Raw genomic sequence first — 18344 nt, forward strand, 5'->3', positions numbered from 1 at the left:
TGTTTCATTTTATTATTATGGCGAAAACTTTAGTTAGTTATGAGGTATGAGAGTGTTTTTATGGGTATGTTTATGATCACCCATATTTTTAGTTTGAACTTAATTTGATAATTATTATTATTATTATTTTATTGGCAAACCTATTTTAAATGAGATTAGTAACTCTTTTAGAGGGTTAAGGCAGACTCACACCGATTACATTGAAGGAATCTAGTCCGAAGACTTACATTGCCCGAAGACTCATCAACCCCTCTCCCGTGAAAAAAGGGGTACACAACCAATTGAGCTAGAAGCTCTTGTAATTTGATAATTATAATGGACTTAAAAGTTAAAAGTTAAAACTGCCCAATGTACATTCATTGTCATGCTTAATTATGAACCTTAATTGGTCCTAAATCATCATAAAAAACAGAAAAAGATCAATAGTTGATAGTTGATTGGAACAGTTAGACAATTCCAACCCCACATCATAACACACAAAAACAACAATTGGTCACTGGAAATTTCAAACCAATAATTGAGCTGCCTAACATTTTCCTTTACAAAGTTTATTCTATTATTATTATTATATTCCTCATTTCCTTGACATTGGAGATGGAAGACAACCATCTTCTCCACCCTTTCATTCCCAACACCATCACATCCACCACGACGAAACAAAATGACCATATTGCCAATATTGTACCCCGGTTTATGTTTATTTTCTTTGTCGCAATTATTTCTATGTGGGCTAATTACCAAGCATCGAAAGGCTTTGAGATTGTTATTATCAACGACGTAAAAGACGCCAAGTCAGGTAAAAAATTTCATCTATTGTTCGTATCAAATGATAAAATCACACAAATTGTTCTCAGCACAAGTAAAATAGCTGAAACAGTTCTGTACCCTGATGACAGGAAACAGAAAAAACCGGTCACAAGTGTCACAATTAGATTGACCAATCAAACTATGGCACATCAGCAGGTGGTTGTGGACACTCAAGGCACGTATGAGTATGTTCTTCATATTAGTTCTTCTTTGATGGAAGAGAAAAATGTAGAGAAAGCAGTTGTATTGGCAGTACAGAGAGGAATGACACGTGTATGGTTATGGAATGGGGAGGGTGGTACACCTGATGAGCTTATTGATGGTATAGTAGAGTTCGTTAATGTAGTTGGGGGTCATGTAGGAATACCCGATTATAGGCTAAAACGGTTGCCGGTAGTTGATAACATGTGCTGGAAATATGGTGATCACATGGACATGGCTCATTTTTTGAGATATTGTGAGACGATGAAGAATGGGTTCATTGAAAGGTTGAATCAAGCTATGGAGAGCAGTTGGCATGATTCAATGGTGGATGATGCGCTTGGAATGCCAGCTTGGCAGCTCTGTGGGTCCTATTATTCACTTTAAAGCTCAGAAATGATCGAATGGCGTTCTTGTTATCCAGATAAGGTTGCGTGGACTGTGGCATTCAATTTATCGAAAAATCACCATCAAGGCATCAATCAAGACTCAAAATGAGTTGTTGCACAAAGTACTTTAGATTTAGGCATTCATCTTACATGTATTTCATTCTTTATGATTTATATTTCTGTAAAATTATTTATATTTTATTTTTTTTCCTTTTCAAACTATCACATACTTTATTCAATATTATATGTCTAAAATAGATTATAGATCTTTGGAGTACATTGTATAGTGGTTGACCGGTTGCCATCAAGGGTTGTGCTCAAATTAAAGGACTAGAGCAATGTAGAATTGTACACTAATTCTAGGCCATGCATTCTTAATCCTTGGTTGATGATTTTCAATTCAAGGATGACTAATTGTTTGGGGTATTTAGACTTTGGTCCTAACAATAGTGGGTTTATTAGGGTTTGGTCCAGAAAAGCTTGAATATTAGGGTTTAGTCCTAGTTTTGGTTGTTGACTGTCATATAAGTTCAACCTATTTGTATTTTTGAAATGACTATAATACCCCTCGTGTTTGTATTCATAGTTGTTTAAAACAATGAATGGGATAACTACTACTACTACTACTGATCTTGAACAACTTAAATCAGAAATGTACTATGCTTCTCCATCCAGTTCTTTTGATTCCACAATTTCAAAGCTATACAATGAGATCTCTAATGATGATTTCCAGTCATCATCACCCTCAAGCTCTGAATCATTCATTTTTTAGTCCAACACGAGAACTTTGATCATTTCCATTATAAACCAAGTTAATGTACTTGAATCTAACTTCGAACCATATCAACAACCAAAGAAACGAGATTGAATCCAAAGAGTTTCATAATAGAAGTCGTCAAATGTTGAGGAAAACATACATTCTGAGGAGGAGTAAGAAGAAGGCCATGGGGAAATATGCACGGCCAGAATCATTCAAATCGTCGTGGATCCGGACTATGGCTTGGAACCTTCCGTCAATAATATTGAAGTAGCTAAATCTTATGATCTTCAAGGCTTTTAATATGCATGGAAGTAAAGCCAATCTCAACTTCCCTCATGAAATTGAAAACCAGCAACCATCTGACAACTCTGTTTGCCGTAAAAGATGGCTCAAAGAAAATTTTGATGCAAAAGAAGAGAAGGCAATGAAACAAAACCGAATTGCAAAGAAGAGTATTGAGACGACAATTAGTTTGTCAACCACATCTGGTTGGACTGGCATTTGGGAGGTGCAAGATTATAACAACAATTTTGATTTCGATGTTCCTTTGTTATCACCATTATCTTCAGTTGGGTATCCAATTTTGATTATAATAGCAATTTTGATTTTGATTTTGATTTTTGAAATGACAATAATTCTTTAATGGTTGGCAATTAGGACTAAACTCTAATTTGTCAAATAACAAGTAGGGACCAAGTCCTAGAAGATGACCTTATTTTTGTATCAAAGTCTAATTTATATATTCATGTGATGTTGCACGTGGTTTATTGTCATTTCAAAAATACAAACAGATTGACCCTCATCCGGGCCAAACTCGGTTAGTGACTCTCCAAACAGACAGTCAACAACCAAAACTAGGACTAAACCCTAATATTCAAGCTTCTTTGGACCAAACCCTAATAAACCAACTATTGTTAGGACCAAAGTCTAAAAAACCCTAATTGTTTTTCGACTTCATTCTGGTTTATTAGTTCACATTTGAAAATTTACATATAAGTTCAAAAATCTTGAAATATTGAAATGTGAAATGTCAATGTCCTGTTCTTCATAGTTGAATTAGATTTCCTTATATTGAGCTAGAATATCTTTTCTGGTATATATTGTACAGTATCTCTCCAAAATACCATTGGCCTTCCATTGCAGACTTGCTAGGGTGTTAATTAATTCGATCCTAAGATCCTTATCAATTTTATCATCATTTTTCAAAGAAACATTAATGTCATAATCTCTGTTTATTCCACCCTTTGTGATATTGGCGTGCAACAATTCTACATAGTTGTCACCTTGCACATACATAAACAGGAAAAAAAACAAAACAAAATATGAAGAGCTCAACCTACTATTACTTTTTCAAATTTCATCTTTCCTAGTCCTTGCTCAGTTGCTCTTAGCCTCCATGGTGTAAAAGGTGACACCCTTGAAGATAATTGCATGCAGGGACGGACCCAGTGTATAAGCAGGGTATTTACTTGAATACCCTCAACTTTGCCGAAAAAAACACAGTAGTAGTGTTGGTAATTAGCTTGGCCGATAAGTTTACAAGTTATTTTTTTTGGATAAAGGAGTTTGTAACGTAGGCCCAAGTGCACAACAGCCCAAGTGCACACTATTACTCAAAGTAAAGGTGGAATTTGAGCTGAGCGGTTCAGGCTCAGTCTCGGCTCGTTTAACCTCGGTTCGAATTCGCTGGTTTAACTATATGAACATGCTCGAACTAAAATTAAAACTCGTGTAACAAATGAGTTTGATAAAGCTCAGCTCGTTTAGCTCAAATAATATCTTTTGTAGTGTAAAATAACTGAGCTACTCGGGCTCGACTTGTTTAAACTCGGTTCGAACTCGCTCGTTTAACTATATGATGGCTTGCTCGAAACAATTTAAAACTTCGTGTAATAAACCAGCTGCGTATTAAAGATATTAAAGCTCGGCTCGTTTAGCTCGAATTCTACCCTTAACTCCAAGAGTTATTCTTTTTTGTCTTGTTCAGACTTACCCAAACTCACTCAATTATATTTCTCGATCACCTCCTATTTTTCTCGGACTTTTTAGAATCATATGCTTTTTTGAGGTACTTGTTAATTTATCCATTTGTTTGATTTTTCCATTATTGAAATATTTAATAATATTTAATATTTGTTTTGTATATGAGAATTTGAGAATTTTGTGGTGGTACTTTGTAAGGTGTTATGTTTATTTTGTATATGAGAATTTGAGAAAAATTTGTTTTGAGCAGTTGATGTATTTATGTGGATGGTACACAATACTTGTATGTCTACTCAACATTCTATTTTTTGTGTTCTCAAGATTTTACGAAACGAATTTATTTGTTACTTGCTTTTATCTACCTAACACTAAATAATTTTTTTGATTGTTGAATTTCTAACTTGAATACCTCAATACCGTCGCCGAAACTCCTGGGGTCCTATTTTGTGTGACAACTCTCCAAACAGACCCCAGACGCCAGACTGCAGATCTTCAAGTACTTGGCGTCTTGGCGACATATCCATCAGTTTAGCCGTATTCAATGTGACTTCTATCAAAGCACATATTCCACATATTCTGAAGGATCGAGGCATATACATGAATGTATCCATGGCGAAATGCTTTAAAGAATGTTTAATTACAAGCTTACACAATTGCATGTTTGCATTCCAAGATGTTTCGTGACGCACTTGGTACAGCAAGAAACTATTATTATTCTTATACACTCATCAATAGTGTCCATATGGTGCCAACAATTTGTGAAACTGGGTTTGGACGTACTGATGAAGCTATCGACGCCACTGACTACAGGAAACAAATTTTTTGTCAACTTCTTAGTATTCCTTTAGGCATAACTTCCATTTTGAAATGACGGCATGTAGGATAGCATCAATATATGTCTAGCTGGTTTAATGTCATTAATCACAACGTTTAACAATTTTTTTTCGGTGATTACTTTCGGTATATTATAAATCAGTGATGTTAATTTCGTCTTTCGTTTTCCTCTGCTGTGTCTATATGTTGATCTCCTATATATATTTGATATTATCACAATATATATCAAGAATATTTTTCATTTTTAGCTTAACTATTTTTGTATGCCATGGATATACTTCGATTGGATATGTGATACTTTTTTGAAGATCATTGATGTTTACTGAATTACACGTAATTGCATTGATGAGCACAAATTAGCAAAAAAACTTGTGTAAATGCAAATAAGGTGCACAAACAAAAAAAAGGTATTAGATTGTAAACTGAGGTAGTTAAATTTCATATTATAGGAGAAAAGCTGAAAACCAAACTTGGTATAATAACATAATGAGTGTAACTAAAATTTTCCACTGTACTATACTGATCGATATGATACTACAAAAATTTAGAACTAACTATTTGATGATGTCTACTTAACTACTTATACAAGCACACCATCACAACTAGTTGTAGTACTGCAACTATCTTTCGTCCTCTATGTGTGTCACTTCGTCGAGCAAAAGGGGTCATTCTACATCAGCAACGTCAAAGATAGCAACAACGACGACCAACAAGGTCAAACGATCGAGGTTAAGTTTGTTCTTCAGATACCCATGCATATACGAAGTATTTGGTACTCAAATTTGAGTTGTAGATTCCTTTCTTTCTGAGGTGGAGAAATAGTCTTGGGACCGCTTCTTTTAGAGACTTAAAGCAAGAAATGACATCAAAAGACATGTTGAAATGAAAAGGAGATGCAAGCAATGTGACATTGAAGATGCTGAGTTGCTGGACCCAGATGGATGTGATCCGAAAATTGTTTCTCCTGTCTGGTTGGTTGTGTTTAGAACGGATGAACTGGTGCTGTAAAGTGCGCATCAGTTGTTGTTAACATATTCGAAGCGACTAATAAACACAAACGAAAGTAGATTGAGTGATTTTTACCTAGTTGATGCATATTGACATCCCCCAGAACCTGCAAGAATACAGAGGAGTTGTCCATTTATTACCCAATGCTACACAAAACTTTGAAAAAAAAAAATGTCAACATGGGAATAAGGGATGCATAATTGCATAGTACAAATGAAGCAGACACGGGGAACAACAAGGAATGCAGCACAAACCAATGAAAATGTTGATGCAAACATATAATCTTACTTGGGTCTACATTTGTGATGATAGCAGTCCCTCCAAAGTTGCAACTAGTAGGAGTAGGATTCTTTTGGTAGTAGTTATTAAACGCGTGAGATGCATGATCATGAGGTGTATTTGGATTGTAACAGCTTCCACCTGGTTGAATTGCTGAACAATCTGCACCACCATATCCGCAGGCATAATCAAGAGCTACTTGCAAAGCTGTCTGTGAGGCACCTTGGACTGCAACACACCAACTACCACCTGATGATGCAGGGGACGCAACGTTTGGACTAGTTACTGGGTTTGTTATGGTTGGAGTCATTGGATTTGCAACTGGATTAGTAACTGGAGTTGTTGTAGTTGGATTCAATGGATTAATCAAGGGTACTGTTGTTATTGGTGTTGTTACATCTCGTATGGTGGTGGATGATGTTTGTTCTCCGCCTCTTAGGTCCCTCCTAGAAGTAGATGAGAAAAATACTTGCTTTTCTACGCGATCCAATCCTTCAGCTAACTTGACCAATAATTTTTCTTCACTTGAACCTGCATTTGGACTCAAACAACAGCTGATCACCATCATATCAAATGCAAAGTAGGTTAAACTAGTCCAATTCTAGTTCAAATGGTCTAAGATGCAGATATGAACTCTTACAGGAAAGAGATACACACGCATGTAGAAAACAGTTTGCATCGAATTGAAAACAGAGGAAATAGTCTGTTGCAGATTTTCATTACTCCATTAAATGAATAGACATGAAAACCATGATTGCAGTCGAAACTCAAACCGACATACATGAAACAATGATTAGAAAGCAAAAAGAGAACAAAACACCCACATTGTGAAACAACCAAAGTGATCCTAGACATAAAAGTAAGAAATCCCATCAGAAAAAAGAATTTTTCCAACTGACCTGAACAGAACCAAAGGCCCAAGATGAAGAATATGATACACTGAACAACGCTTCTTCCCATACCTCCAACCTTCTTCTTCTATTGAGTTCAACGCAAAGATAGTGGCAAAATCACTTTAACAAGATTGAAGCATTAATTATTGATCTTGATAAAGAGATGTATGAGTACTTTTGATCACCTTACTAGGTTATACAAATGTATTTGAAGAATCAGGCCTAGAGAGACAAAGAGTGAGAGATGGAGGGAATAAAAGAAAACTTGGGAAAGGAGGCATGGAGGTTTGGAAGGTGCAGGGTCAAGTGGAAAAAGGTGGCAAAAGTGAAGAGTAAGAAAAAGGAGGTAAAGAGAGAATTGTTTGGAATTTAAGTGTTCCAAGTGTGTGTTTGTGGGATGATACTAATGATGATTTTGTGACAGCATTCACTTTTACTGTTTTATGGGACTAAATCAAAATGCCAAAAGTGGGGGACTAGAGAGAAGGAGGGTGATAAGACTGATAGAGGTATCTTGTTGGTTGGTTGGGTGCGTGTTTCAATATCTCTTATTTCAAGCTCTTCAACCAACATTTGAAAGTCTTTAACCATGAAGAGACTACCAGTATAATACCACCAAAAAATTCAGTTTATTGCAGTTACTTTGTCAGTGCGGATATGTAACAAGACTTGTCACCCTTAAACAACAAATAATAGGAACATGGGTCATAGACTCATTGGTTCCAATTTAGACTCCATTTGAGCAAAGTTTTTGTTCAATTAATCATAATTCATTAACTAGTTTTTTTTTTTTTTTTGCTTTCACATCTTCCTCAGTAGCTAGTCAGAACAGCTGAGAGTAAGTCTATATCTATGGATTCCCTTTATTTTGAAGTTTGAGAAAATTATGGATCAAATAGATAGTACCTTACTAGTAAATAAAAAATTGATAGCACCTTACTACAAATTTGTATACCAATTTGTACTTGTGAATTGAATATCTTTGCTAAGATTAAAGGGTCTATTATATATAAAGGCCATTGAATCCATTTTCATCCATATTGCTACAGGCAACTGCAGGCTTTCAAACCTTGCCTTCTGCAGCCTTGCCTTCTACAGTTCTACATCCAGGAGATAACAATGCATGTAGTAGCTAGGAATGCCTAGGATGGAAAATACAATTGCCAAAAAGAAAAAGGGAGAAAATTAAAAAATAATCTAAAAGTTCAAGATAATTATATATATTGATCCATTAGCCGTGCCTTAAAGAAAGAGACCAGTTACTCCTCATTTTAGATGAGATAATTATGTTAGCTAACTTCCCCATTGTAAGGGAACAGTCCCTGCCAATTGAGGCCATGTCGAAACTTGTTTAATTTGAAAGTTCAAGCCATAGTGTTCTCCTGTCCAATCTTTTTCCTTTTTTTTCCCATTTAAATACACACACTACACAAGACCATAAATAAAGAAGTATTAACTTAGGATCATTCAATCAAAAGGTAAAAATTGTAGAGCATCGGTTTGATACTAAGATGTTATTAAATTATAATTATATCATAATAATATGCAGTGTAGATATCCACTCATCATTCATATCTCTTTGCAGTTTTTAGCTTCTAGTCATCATTTTTCTTTCAAAAATTCAAAATTCAAATGTTTTCATATGCCATATCTGATCACTTTATCATGGTTCAATCCATTAGCTATGTGACTTATCATCATCGAGGCTGCATGAAGTATATATCACTCACTTTTATAGTTCTATAAATCTATTTAATGTATATCGAAAATCCTTAAACAAAAGTGCAGGGTCATAACATTTTTGTTTGAGGATTAGTCAGAAATTATAGAAAGATACCCTGTAAGGTTGAGTTAGCTAATGCCTAATGAACACGAAAATGGTGCTTAACCCCCATCACAGTGCACATAGAACTTATGAGACTTATCACATATCCATTTAGCGTAGCAGTTCATATTTCACCAAACAAAAGTCCAAAACCGCACTTCAAAATTCTGGACTAGCTTAGGTGTCTGCTGTCCAGCATTCCTGACCCTCACTCTTCAAAACAATTAACTAGTCCCCCCCTTTTCATCCTATCCACATGAGAATCATGAGAGGATAGGAAAAATGCGCACCAGTCTTAGTGCAATAACACCAACACCATTATCATCATCCACTTCCATATCTCAGTTCATTTCAAACCATCCAGCTCTTCTCATGCTAGAGAAAAAATGCACCAGCATGGCAGACCTTCATAAGCTTCATGCCAATCTTATCAAAACTGGTCTAATAAAAGACCATATTGCTGCTAGTAGAGTCTTATCCTTCTGTGCCACATCTCCATTTGGTAACATCAACTATGCTTACTTAGTTTTCTCTCAAATTCAAGATCCAAATCTCTTCACGTGGAACACTATCATAAGAGGCTTCTCTCAAAGCTCCACACCTCACGTTGCTATATCTTTGTTTATTGACATGCTGCACTCTTCCTCCATTCAACCACAAAAGCTAACTTATCCTTCACTCTTTAAAGCTTATGCTCAACTTGGTCTAGCTCATGATGGAGCTCAACTTCATGGTAGAATCATAAAACTTGGGCTTCAAGCCGATCCTTTTGTTCGGAATACTATCATTTACATGTATGCAAATTGTGGTTATCTGATTGAAGCTAACAGGTTATTTGATGAGAATGCAAACTTGGATGTCGTTGCTTGGAACTCTATGATCACGGGTCATGCTAAAAATGGAGAAGTTGATGACTCAAGAAGGCTATTTAATAGAATGCCATCGAAAAGTGCAATATCGTGGAATTCGATGATTGGTGGATACGTAAGGAATGGTAAACTCATAGAGGCATTTGAGCTTTTTCGAGATATGCAGAGAGAAGGGATAAAGCCTAGTGAATTCGCCTTAGTGAGCTTACTAACCGCTAGCGCTCGCTTAGGTGCTCTAGAACAGGGGAAGTGGATTCATGCATACATTAACAAGAACAAAATCGAACTCAACACCATTGTTTTGACAGCAATTATAGACATGTATTGCAAGTGTGGAAGGATTGAGGAAGCTTTTAAAGTGTTCAAGGCATCCTCAAAAATAGGACTTTCGTGTTGGAATTCTATGATAATAGGCTTAGCAGTCAATGGGCATGGTGAGGAGGCAATACAATTATTTTCTGACCTCGAATCCTCTGGTTTGAGACCGGATGACGTAAGCTTCATTGGTGTTCTAACCGCATGTAACCATTCAGGCATGGTTAATGAAGCAAAGTACTATCTTTCCTTAATGACTGAAACATACGTGATTGAACCTACTATTAAGCACTATGGTTGCATGGTTGATGTTCTAGGCCGAGCTGGACTTCTTGAAGAAGCAGAAGCACTCATAACTAACATGTCAATAAAAGCAGATGCCATCATATGGGGGTCATTGCTATCTGCTTGTAGAGATCATGGTAACGTTGAAATGGGTGAACGAGCAGCGAAGAGATTAGTTGAGTTGGATCCTAGTGATAGTGGAAGCTATATACTTTTATCGAATGTTTACGCATCCTCAGGTAGATATGAGGAGGCAATGGATGCAAGGCGTTCAATGCAGGAAAGAGGAACAAAGAAAGAACCAGGATGTAGTTTGATTGAAGTGAATGGTGAAGTTCATGAGTTTGTAGTTGGTGGGATTTCGCATCCTCGTGCCATAGAGATACATGCCTTGTTGGATGAGTTGGGTTTGATGTTAAAGGAAATTAAACTTTGACGACTGTAGTCTTAAAATGGGGTAAACACAATTATTAAGACTAATTATTAAAATGTAGTCAAATGGAGGTGGTTAACACTAATTATTAACCCATATGAAAAACACGTTCGTGGTTCATCTTGATAAACCAATTGCTATCGATCATATCAACACCACCACTGCCATTTTTCAAAAATAAACTTTTGGTACACCATGCAAGTTTTCTTTTTAATTGTCTAGTTAGTTGAGAGAATAGAGATTTTTTTTGGGCCCCACCATAATTAAAAAAAAAAAAAAATATAGGTCCCACAAACACTCTCCACCGAAGACATTTTCATCTTGCCCCCAAAAGTATTACACTATTAGTAGCCAATAAACACAATAATTGTGACTATTAGTGGCCAATAAACACAATAGACCAACCCCATTGTGACTATTCGGCAACCGTTGTTGGTTCGCAAAAGTATTACACTATTAGTAGCCAATAAACACAATAGAACAACCTGATTGTGACAATTCGGCAACGGTTGGTTCTAAAAATTGTAGAATTAAACAACTAATTAAAGAGACAATACACGAGAATTTATAGTGGTTCAGTGCCAATGCGGCAATCTATGTCTACGGGAAAAGAAATGTTTATTGCTTGATTGATTTCGTAGGGTTCCATTACAGAGATATATATAGGCACAACACAAATGCACAAAATCGTGTATATTATAAGAATGGAGTATTCCCTTTTATAGAAACACCAATATCGGTCGAACTTGTCATGAACCGACTAAGCGCACACGCGCTCTCTTTCTTCACCCACACTCCCCCTCAAGTTGGTGCGAAGATATCCAGCGAACCTAACTTGGAAAGTATATCATGGAACTCGGAAGCTGGAAGTTCCTTGGTAAAAATGTTTGCAAGCTATTGGTCACTTCGAACAAAGAAGGTAGTGACAATGTTAGACTGTACTTTTTCACGCACAAAATGACAGTCAACTTTAATATGCTTAGTTCTCTCATGAAACACTGGATTTGCAGCAATGTGCATAACAACTTGATTATCACACTAAAGTGTAGTTGACAAATGCAAACCAAAACATAAATCCTTCATAAAAGTGCGAAGCCATATGATTTCACTGGTGGTGGAAGCCATAGCCATGCACTTAGCTTCAGCACTAGAACGAGCCACTACATTCTATTTCTTGCTCTTCCAAGTGACCAAACTACCTCCCACAAAGGTACAATAACCAGAAGTAGACCGCCGATCAACTAGACATCCTGCCTAATCAGCATTTGTATAAACAGTAATAGATGTATGCCCATTTTTCTGCATCCAAATACCTGCACTTTGGCGACCGCTTTTCGGAATCTTGCAGATTCGAAACTGCATTCATATGTGGAGTCTTTGGAGCATGCATAAAACGACTAACCAAGCTTACTGCATAAGAAATATCTGGTGGGGTAATACTGTAATAGTTAAATATATTAGTTTACCAACTAATTCGCGATAATTGACCAATGTCGGTAAGAAGATCACCGGTGTTGTCCAACTTGGCTCCACTATCAGTTGAAGAATCATATGGTTTTACCCCCAGCTTTCCTATTTCACTCAAAAGATCCAACACATACTTTCTTTGATTTAGAAATATACCTTGATAAGAGCCCAAAACTGTAGTTTTAACCCCTTAACAATAATACTTTTAGACCAATTATGCGAGTAATAAATAAGAGTTAGTGCTGATTTCGTGTTTTTATATATTTTAGGCATTGGAGTCAATTATGTGAAGAAATGTGTCACTTTTGTGAGATAAAGGAGCACGGGTTGGTTGCTAAGAAGTTATGTGATTAAAGGCCAAGACTCAAGGAGAAAAAGCTTTTTTAAAGCCCAGTAAAACTGAAAAGTCAACGCGGGCAGAAACAGTGCACAAAAGATAGCAAAACTTTCAAAGATTGTATCTTTGGACCCAGACCTCAGAATTAGGCCTACCTTATGTCAAAACGACCGTCTTGGAAAGAGTTTTCAATGGTCCAAACATTGACCCAATCAGAAGAGCAGAAGTGGATGAAAAGTCTGTTGAAGTCGAATTGTTTTCATTAGTATTGTTAGTCGATCTTCCCAAAGTCCCATTAAACCCACCCACCCTTGTTTGATTATAACTGTGGTTGTTTACTTCGGAACTGATTTTTTTTTCCGCAGGAATACACTGAGTGCACCCTGCGCTCTTGTAGGCCAAAAATTGGGCGCGACTTTTGAAGTGCTGGACATCAATCGGCCAAGGCACGAAGCGCCCTCTCCCGTCCAATGCTTAACCAGAAAGCTTGAACCCGCCCAAAGTGCCTGGACCTCGAGTCAGACACGAGCGCACCCTGAGCCCTATCTAGGCTACTTCAGAGCACCCCCACTCCCTCTTTTGAACCGCCCAATTTCCACAGGTTAGTTCAAATTTCCATTTCTTCAAGTTATTCAGTGTTTCTAACTTGTTACACACACTGAGCTCGCGTATACAAGACGATATTCATAAGCGAAGCAAAGAGGCATTCATGTACTTCTTTCTTCCACTCCTCGCATCTCTTGTTAGAGGTTTATACTAGTATATCAGGATTGTTTTGAGATTGTCATGTTTAATTAAGATTGGTCTTAGCCTTGCATGAGATTAAGGTCAAGTCGAAGAAAAATGCCTAACGTAATCAAATGGCCACATCAACAAACACGCCTATCTAGTATACCACTCACTACACCTCTAACTAATATACCAAACACTACACCTGATATAATGGTTGAAGAAAGAGAGTCTCCTCTCTCTGACTTTTACAAAGCCTTGAATGATTTCCCAAAATCTTGCATCGTTCTTACAGACCCAGTGGGGGATTTCCAAATTCCCCCAAATATATTTAATTTGTTACCCGTTTTTTATGGGTTAGACCATGAAAAACCCTATCAGCACATGCGTAAGATTGAACAAGTCCTTACCACATTCCACCATCCTACGGTTGGTGCTGAACAAATTAAACTAAGGGTGTTTCCTTTCACTTTAGCCGATAAAGGCAAAGATCTTTGTTAACTGCCCAAACGCCTAATTCTGTGGACTCATGGGCTAAACTTGTTCAACTATTTATGGAACATTTTTACCCACCACTGAAGACAGATGAAATGCTTTCCAAGATTCATTTCTTTCGACATAATCCTCATGAATCATTTTCAGAGGCTTGGAATTGTTTCACCGACCTTCTTATAGAGTGTCCACACCATAACCTTGCGAAAGACACGTTAGTTCATGCCTTTTTTAAGGAACTGTTACACCACTACAAAGAGGTGCTTGACATAATAAATGGGGGTAGTTTTCTTAGTAAAGGAGCCTCAGAGGCTTATAAATTTTTAAAAGATCAAATAAAGCGTAATAATAACTTGGGGGTAGTGACGATATCTCCCGTTCCGTTAGTTCTTCTACAACAATTAAGGCTGCCGGTATGTTTGAGATTAAACCCGATCCTAAACTAAAAACTTTAATCGAATCTCTTACTAAAAAGGTAGAGGCTATTTCTGTTCAACAAAAGTATATCCCCATCATGAATGTCAACTCTAATCCATGTAATTTCTGTTTGAGTCCTGAGTATCTCGGCTCCTATTGTCCTCTCACTTATGAACAACAAACATCACAACAAGATAATGTTTGCTCAATTAATAGTTATCCTATTCCTAACGCCCCTTAGAGACAATATCCCAACTTCAGTTGGAGAAATAATCAACAAGTAACACCTCCAGGGTTTAATAATCAAAATGTAAGGCCAGCAAACAATTCCAACCAAGCTCTACCACGACAAGGACAAGGTCAGGATAATTATAATGCTAATAGAGGTATTGTTCCGGTAAATAATAACTATCACAACCCACCCATTAATAACCAACGTGACATAGCTCCTGTCACACAACCTATAGCAAACACTCCTCTACAATCGGATCATTTTGATGCCTTTATGCAAACCTAACAACAGATTTTACAAGCCATCCAACTTTCCTTACAGCAGTTAGCACAAGAGAAAGTACAACCCAAAGGTGTGTTTCCAGGTCAAACGATACCTAATCCTAAAGCAACAAATATAGTCTTTGAGGTGAACGGTAAATCTAGTACAGAAAATGCAAATGTAGGTGAGCTAAATGCCATCACCACTCTCCGTTCTGGTAGAGTGGTTGATAACGCCGTAACTATGCCTATAGTTACCCCACCAGTAGTCTCTACACCGGATATTGAACTAGATACTGAAATAGAAATTGAAGAGCCTACCACTGTAGAGGTACCAGTTAAACCACAACCTAAGAAACAGAAAGCCAAGGTTATACATTCAGTTGATCCATACGCTAAATATAGAGAGAAACCACCGTTTCCCGAGAGATTAGCAATGTTAAACAAGGATACAAACTTTGACGAAGCCTAACGATAAACCTACCCTTTCTCGAAGCAATTAAAAAGTTACATCACCACGCTAAGTTTCTTAAAGAGTTGTGCACTACTAGGCGTAAGACAAATATTCCTAAAGACGCATTTTTAACTGAATAGTTTCCTACTTTATCAGAACATAATGGAATCGTTAAGTACAAGGACCCTGGTCGTCCTACTGTACAATGCACCTTAGGAGATTCCCACACGACGACCGCTTTACTAGACTTGGGGGCGAGTGTTAAATTACTCCCGTATTATCTATACAAACAAATAGGTCTACAAGAGATGAAACCTACTAAAATGACGTTGCAATTAACGGATCAGTCTATTAAGTATCCTAAGGGTGTGGTTGAAAATGTGCTTGTTAAGGTTCAGGATTTCTACTACCCTAATTTCCCATCTAGTGGGGGGGGGGGGGGATCCTAATTGGCTCATCTAGTGGGGGTGGGGTGTTGGTTTTTCCGTCCTTGATTGTTCAACTTTCCATTTTTGTTACTTAGGCCGTTTAATCGTATTTTGATTCGGGTTGACATTATCTATGAATTTAGTTTTCATTCATTCGCATAACTTACGACACGCACGCACTTTGAGATATTTTCCATTTTTTTATATGTCACATACGGTTAGAGTAGCGTGTTTTATGGATCATTGGATTGGAAATTCTCTCCTGATCGTTTCCATATCTCATTCGCAAAAATCGGACCAGTAACGAATCAATAATTTTAGTTTGAAGTTACGTGAAAAAATCGGAAAATTTCGGAAATCGAATTGGGCTTGGGCCCAAATACCGCATGCATGTGCGTCTCCTTCCTCAAATCAAAAACAGATCGCGAGTTTTGTTTCCAATTCTGCCATTACCAAACTTTAAACCCTAATTTAAAAAAAAAAAAAAAAAAAAAAACCACCACGCCAAAAGTTTAAACCCACTCCAAAACTTCTCCACAACATCCCCACCACCATTTCTAACCTTTTGCACCACCAAAACATAAAAAATAAAAAATTGAACCACCACCGCGCCACCTCCCATTTTTTTTTAGTTAGTTTGGATTTATACTCGTTCCCTACATTGTCTTCATCCCACAAATCGTTTCCAAACTTTAATGGCTCAAAATGACGAATTTTGTCGATTTTATCACGACCATTTCGCCGCGTTTTATAAAGGATGATGAGATGATCCACCGGAAGTGGAAAGGGTTGTGGTATTCGACGAACGATTTTTATCACGAAGATTTGGTCCAACAATTCTATAAGACGAGGGAGTTGGATGGGAATAATATTTTTGTGAAGGTGAATAAATTAAGGAGAGAAGTGGATAGAAATTTATTGGCTCGTATTTTTGGTATGGAGGAAGGACCCACTCTAGTAGCCACATTGCAGGAATCCCAACTTAGTCGGATCAAACCTTTGATGAAAGAGACAGTTTTGGAGGGAAACTACAATTCGAGTTCGCATTGTGTTCGCCAGTCGTCTCTGCAAACCAACCAGCTGGCTGTAGCTCAGTGGATTGGTAGGAATGTCATTGGAAAAGAGAAAGTCAGTGACATCAGTCTGAATTGTCTTCACGTTCTATGGATACTCCAAGAGAGGAAGTATGAATTCTGTATCTTCGAGTTTTTGATAAATATGATTAGAGGAGTTGGGAAGAGTATTGCACCTCTCCCTATTTTGATAACAAAGATTATAATGACTTTGAGAGCTTTGAAATCTGATCGGATTTGGCTGAAGAGGCACTCAAATCCTACTATTTATACGGAGTGTATCCAGAAAACGTGGAGGTTGCCTGGAGAGAGGGTAGTGGAAGAGGTTGAGTTGGATGATGAGGAGGACACGACGTGTTTTGATGCCGATACCTTGGAGATGTGTACTTCTGATGCAGAACATATGTCAGTGCTTCATCGTGGCATGCGTTCTCTTAATACTATTTGTGAAGATCTCCGGACTCGGCAGACTACCATACATCATAACTATAAGAATCGTGCTCAGTGCGAGGATGAACATTGGGAATAGATGAAGGCAGAGATGGAAGCACAACGCAAGTTCCGAGAAGAAATGCTTGAACACTTCCCACCCCAGGGGGGGTCTTCTTCTGAGGAGGTGTCTATGAGGCATGAACGTCATCACCGAAGGACGGATGGCTAGTGCCCATCGGGAACTCAGGACCCATCTTCATCTCATGGTCCATCTTCAACCAGTAGCGAGTGGTTTAGGGAATTTATTGATTGATGTTATTTTTATTGTTTTTATTAGTTCGGATGTTAAGTTGTTGAATTCAGTAGTTAAATTTGAATTTGGTAGTTAATTGTATTTGAATTTCGATTTTAATTTAATTTGGTTCTTTTCAAATTATACGTTGATTTTAGTGTTAATCCCTTCCCGAATTGTTTGGGGGTGGTATTATTTCTTTTAGCATGGTTTTTATATGATCCACAATTTTAGAAGTAATTTTGTGATGATTGTTGGGAATGTTGCCGATATTTGCATGGCTATGATTAGATATTGTGGTAGGATGAAATTTCAATGAGTTAGGAAGTTACTATCCTAAATTCAACCTAAAAGATATTAGGTTGGTTTTAGAATAATGAATCTGGGTTGTTTATATTTTAGGTTTTGGAAATATTTTGTTTTCGGCAATTGCCTTAAATTTTTTTGGCAACTTGTTAATTCGTTTTAGAAGCCAAAACCCTATATATACTTCCTCCATTCTACACTCAAAACCCACACATCTTACTTTCATCTCTCACCTTTCATTCCCAATTTTTTTTTTTTTCTCTTTTATTCTTCACTTCAGCACTCAAGCTATACGGAGCGACTGCGCCTCGATAAAATTTACACCACGCTTTGAACCGCTTTGTGACTTCGATCAAAGCCTCGAGCACCCGCCACCTACCCGCACCAAATCTGAGCATGCCCTGCACCCAAATCACTATAACTTGCCTAAGGCACGAGCGCACCCTGCGCCCATCCTAGGCTAAAAGTGAGCGCTGAACTCGATCATAACCTCGATATACCGAAAGCAACCTCGCACCCTACCAAAGCCAATTCAAAGCGCACC

The 18344-nt window shown here is 37.4% G+C and overlaps 3 protein-coding genes across 3 annotated transcripts; 2 read left to right on the plus strand and 1 right to left on the minus strand.

The window, feature by feature from the left end:
• Nucleotides 1-511: 511 nt before the first annotated feature.
• On the plus strand, nt 512-1663 carry LOC147478483 (Plant basic secretory protein (BSP) family protein). Its single transcript, XM_086583013.1, has one exon. It carries the CDS (start codon nt 595-597, stop codon nt 1393-1395), a length of 801 nt encoding a protein of 266 aa, XP_086439139.1. The 5' UTR covers nt 512-594; the 3' UTR covers nt 1396-1663.
• Nucleotides 1664-5384: 3721 nt separating this feature from the next.
• LOC147478484 (uncharacterized) lies at nt 5385-7378 on the minus strand. Its single transcript, XM_086582859.1, has 4 exons — nt 7161-7378; nt 6271-6792; nt 6058-6088; nt 5385-5976 (listed from the first exon to the last, which is right to left on the minus strand). Exons 1-4 carry the CDS (start codon nt 7219-7221, stop codon nt 5814-5816), a joined length of 777 nt encoding a protein of 258 aa, XP_086438985.1. The 5' UTR covers nt 7222-7378; the 3' UTR covers nt 5385-5813.
• A 1501-nt stretch (nt 7379-8879) lies between these two features.
• Nucleotides 8880-11011, plus strand: LOC147478485 (Pentatricopeptide repeat (PPR-like) superfamily protein). Its single transcript, XM_086584796.1, has one exon. The coding sequence runs from the start codon at nt 9262-9264 to the stop codon at nt 10882-10884; it is 1623 nt and encodes a 540-aa protein (XP_086440922.1). The 5' UTR covers nt 8880-9261; the 3' UTR covers nt 10885-11011.
• The last annotated feature ends 7333 nt before the right edge of the window (nt 11012-18344 follow it).

This window comes from Coptis chinensis, chromosome 9, assembly GCF_015680905.1.
Source record: "Coptis chinensis isolate HL-2020 chromosome 9, ASM1568090v1, whole genome shotgun sequence".
NCBI classification, from domain to species: domain Eukaryota; kingdom Viridiplantae; phylum Streptophyta; class Magnoliopsida; order Ranunculales; family Ranunculaceae; genus Coptis; species Coptis chinensis.

What these genes read in the sequence shown, in the direction of transcription:
- LOC147478483 (XM_086583013.1), top strand. Translation starts at nt 595, where the DNA reads ATGGAAGACAACCATCTTCTCCACCCTTTCATTCCCAACACCATCACA.
- LOC147478484 (XM_086582859.1), bottom strand. Translation starts at nt 7,221, where the DNA reads ATGGGAAGAAGCGTTGTTCAGTGTATCATATTCTTCATCTTGGGCCTT. An exon ending in CATCACAAATGTAGACCCAA is followed by an intron (nt 6,089 to 6,270) that starts GTAAGATTATAT and finishes GTATTCTTGCAG; the next exon opens with GTTCTGGGGGATGTCAATAT. An exon ending in TGTCAATATGCATCAACTAG is followed by an intron (nt 5,977 to 6,057) that starts GTAAAAATCACT and finishes CGCACTTTACAG; the next exon opens with CACCAGTTCATCCGTTCTAA.
- LOC147478485 (XM_086584796.1), top strand. Translation starts at nt 9,262, where the DNA reads ATGCGCACCAGTCTTAGTGCAATAACACCAACACCATTATCATCATCC.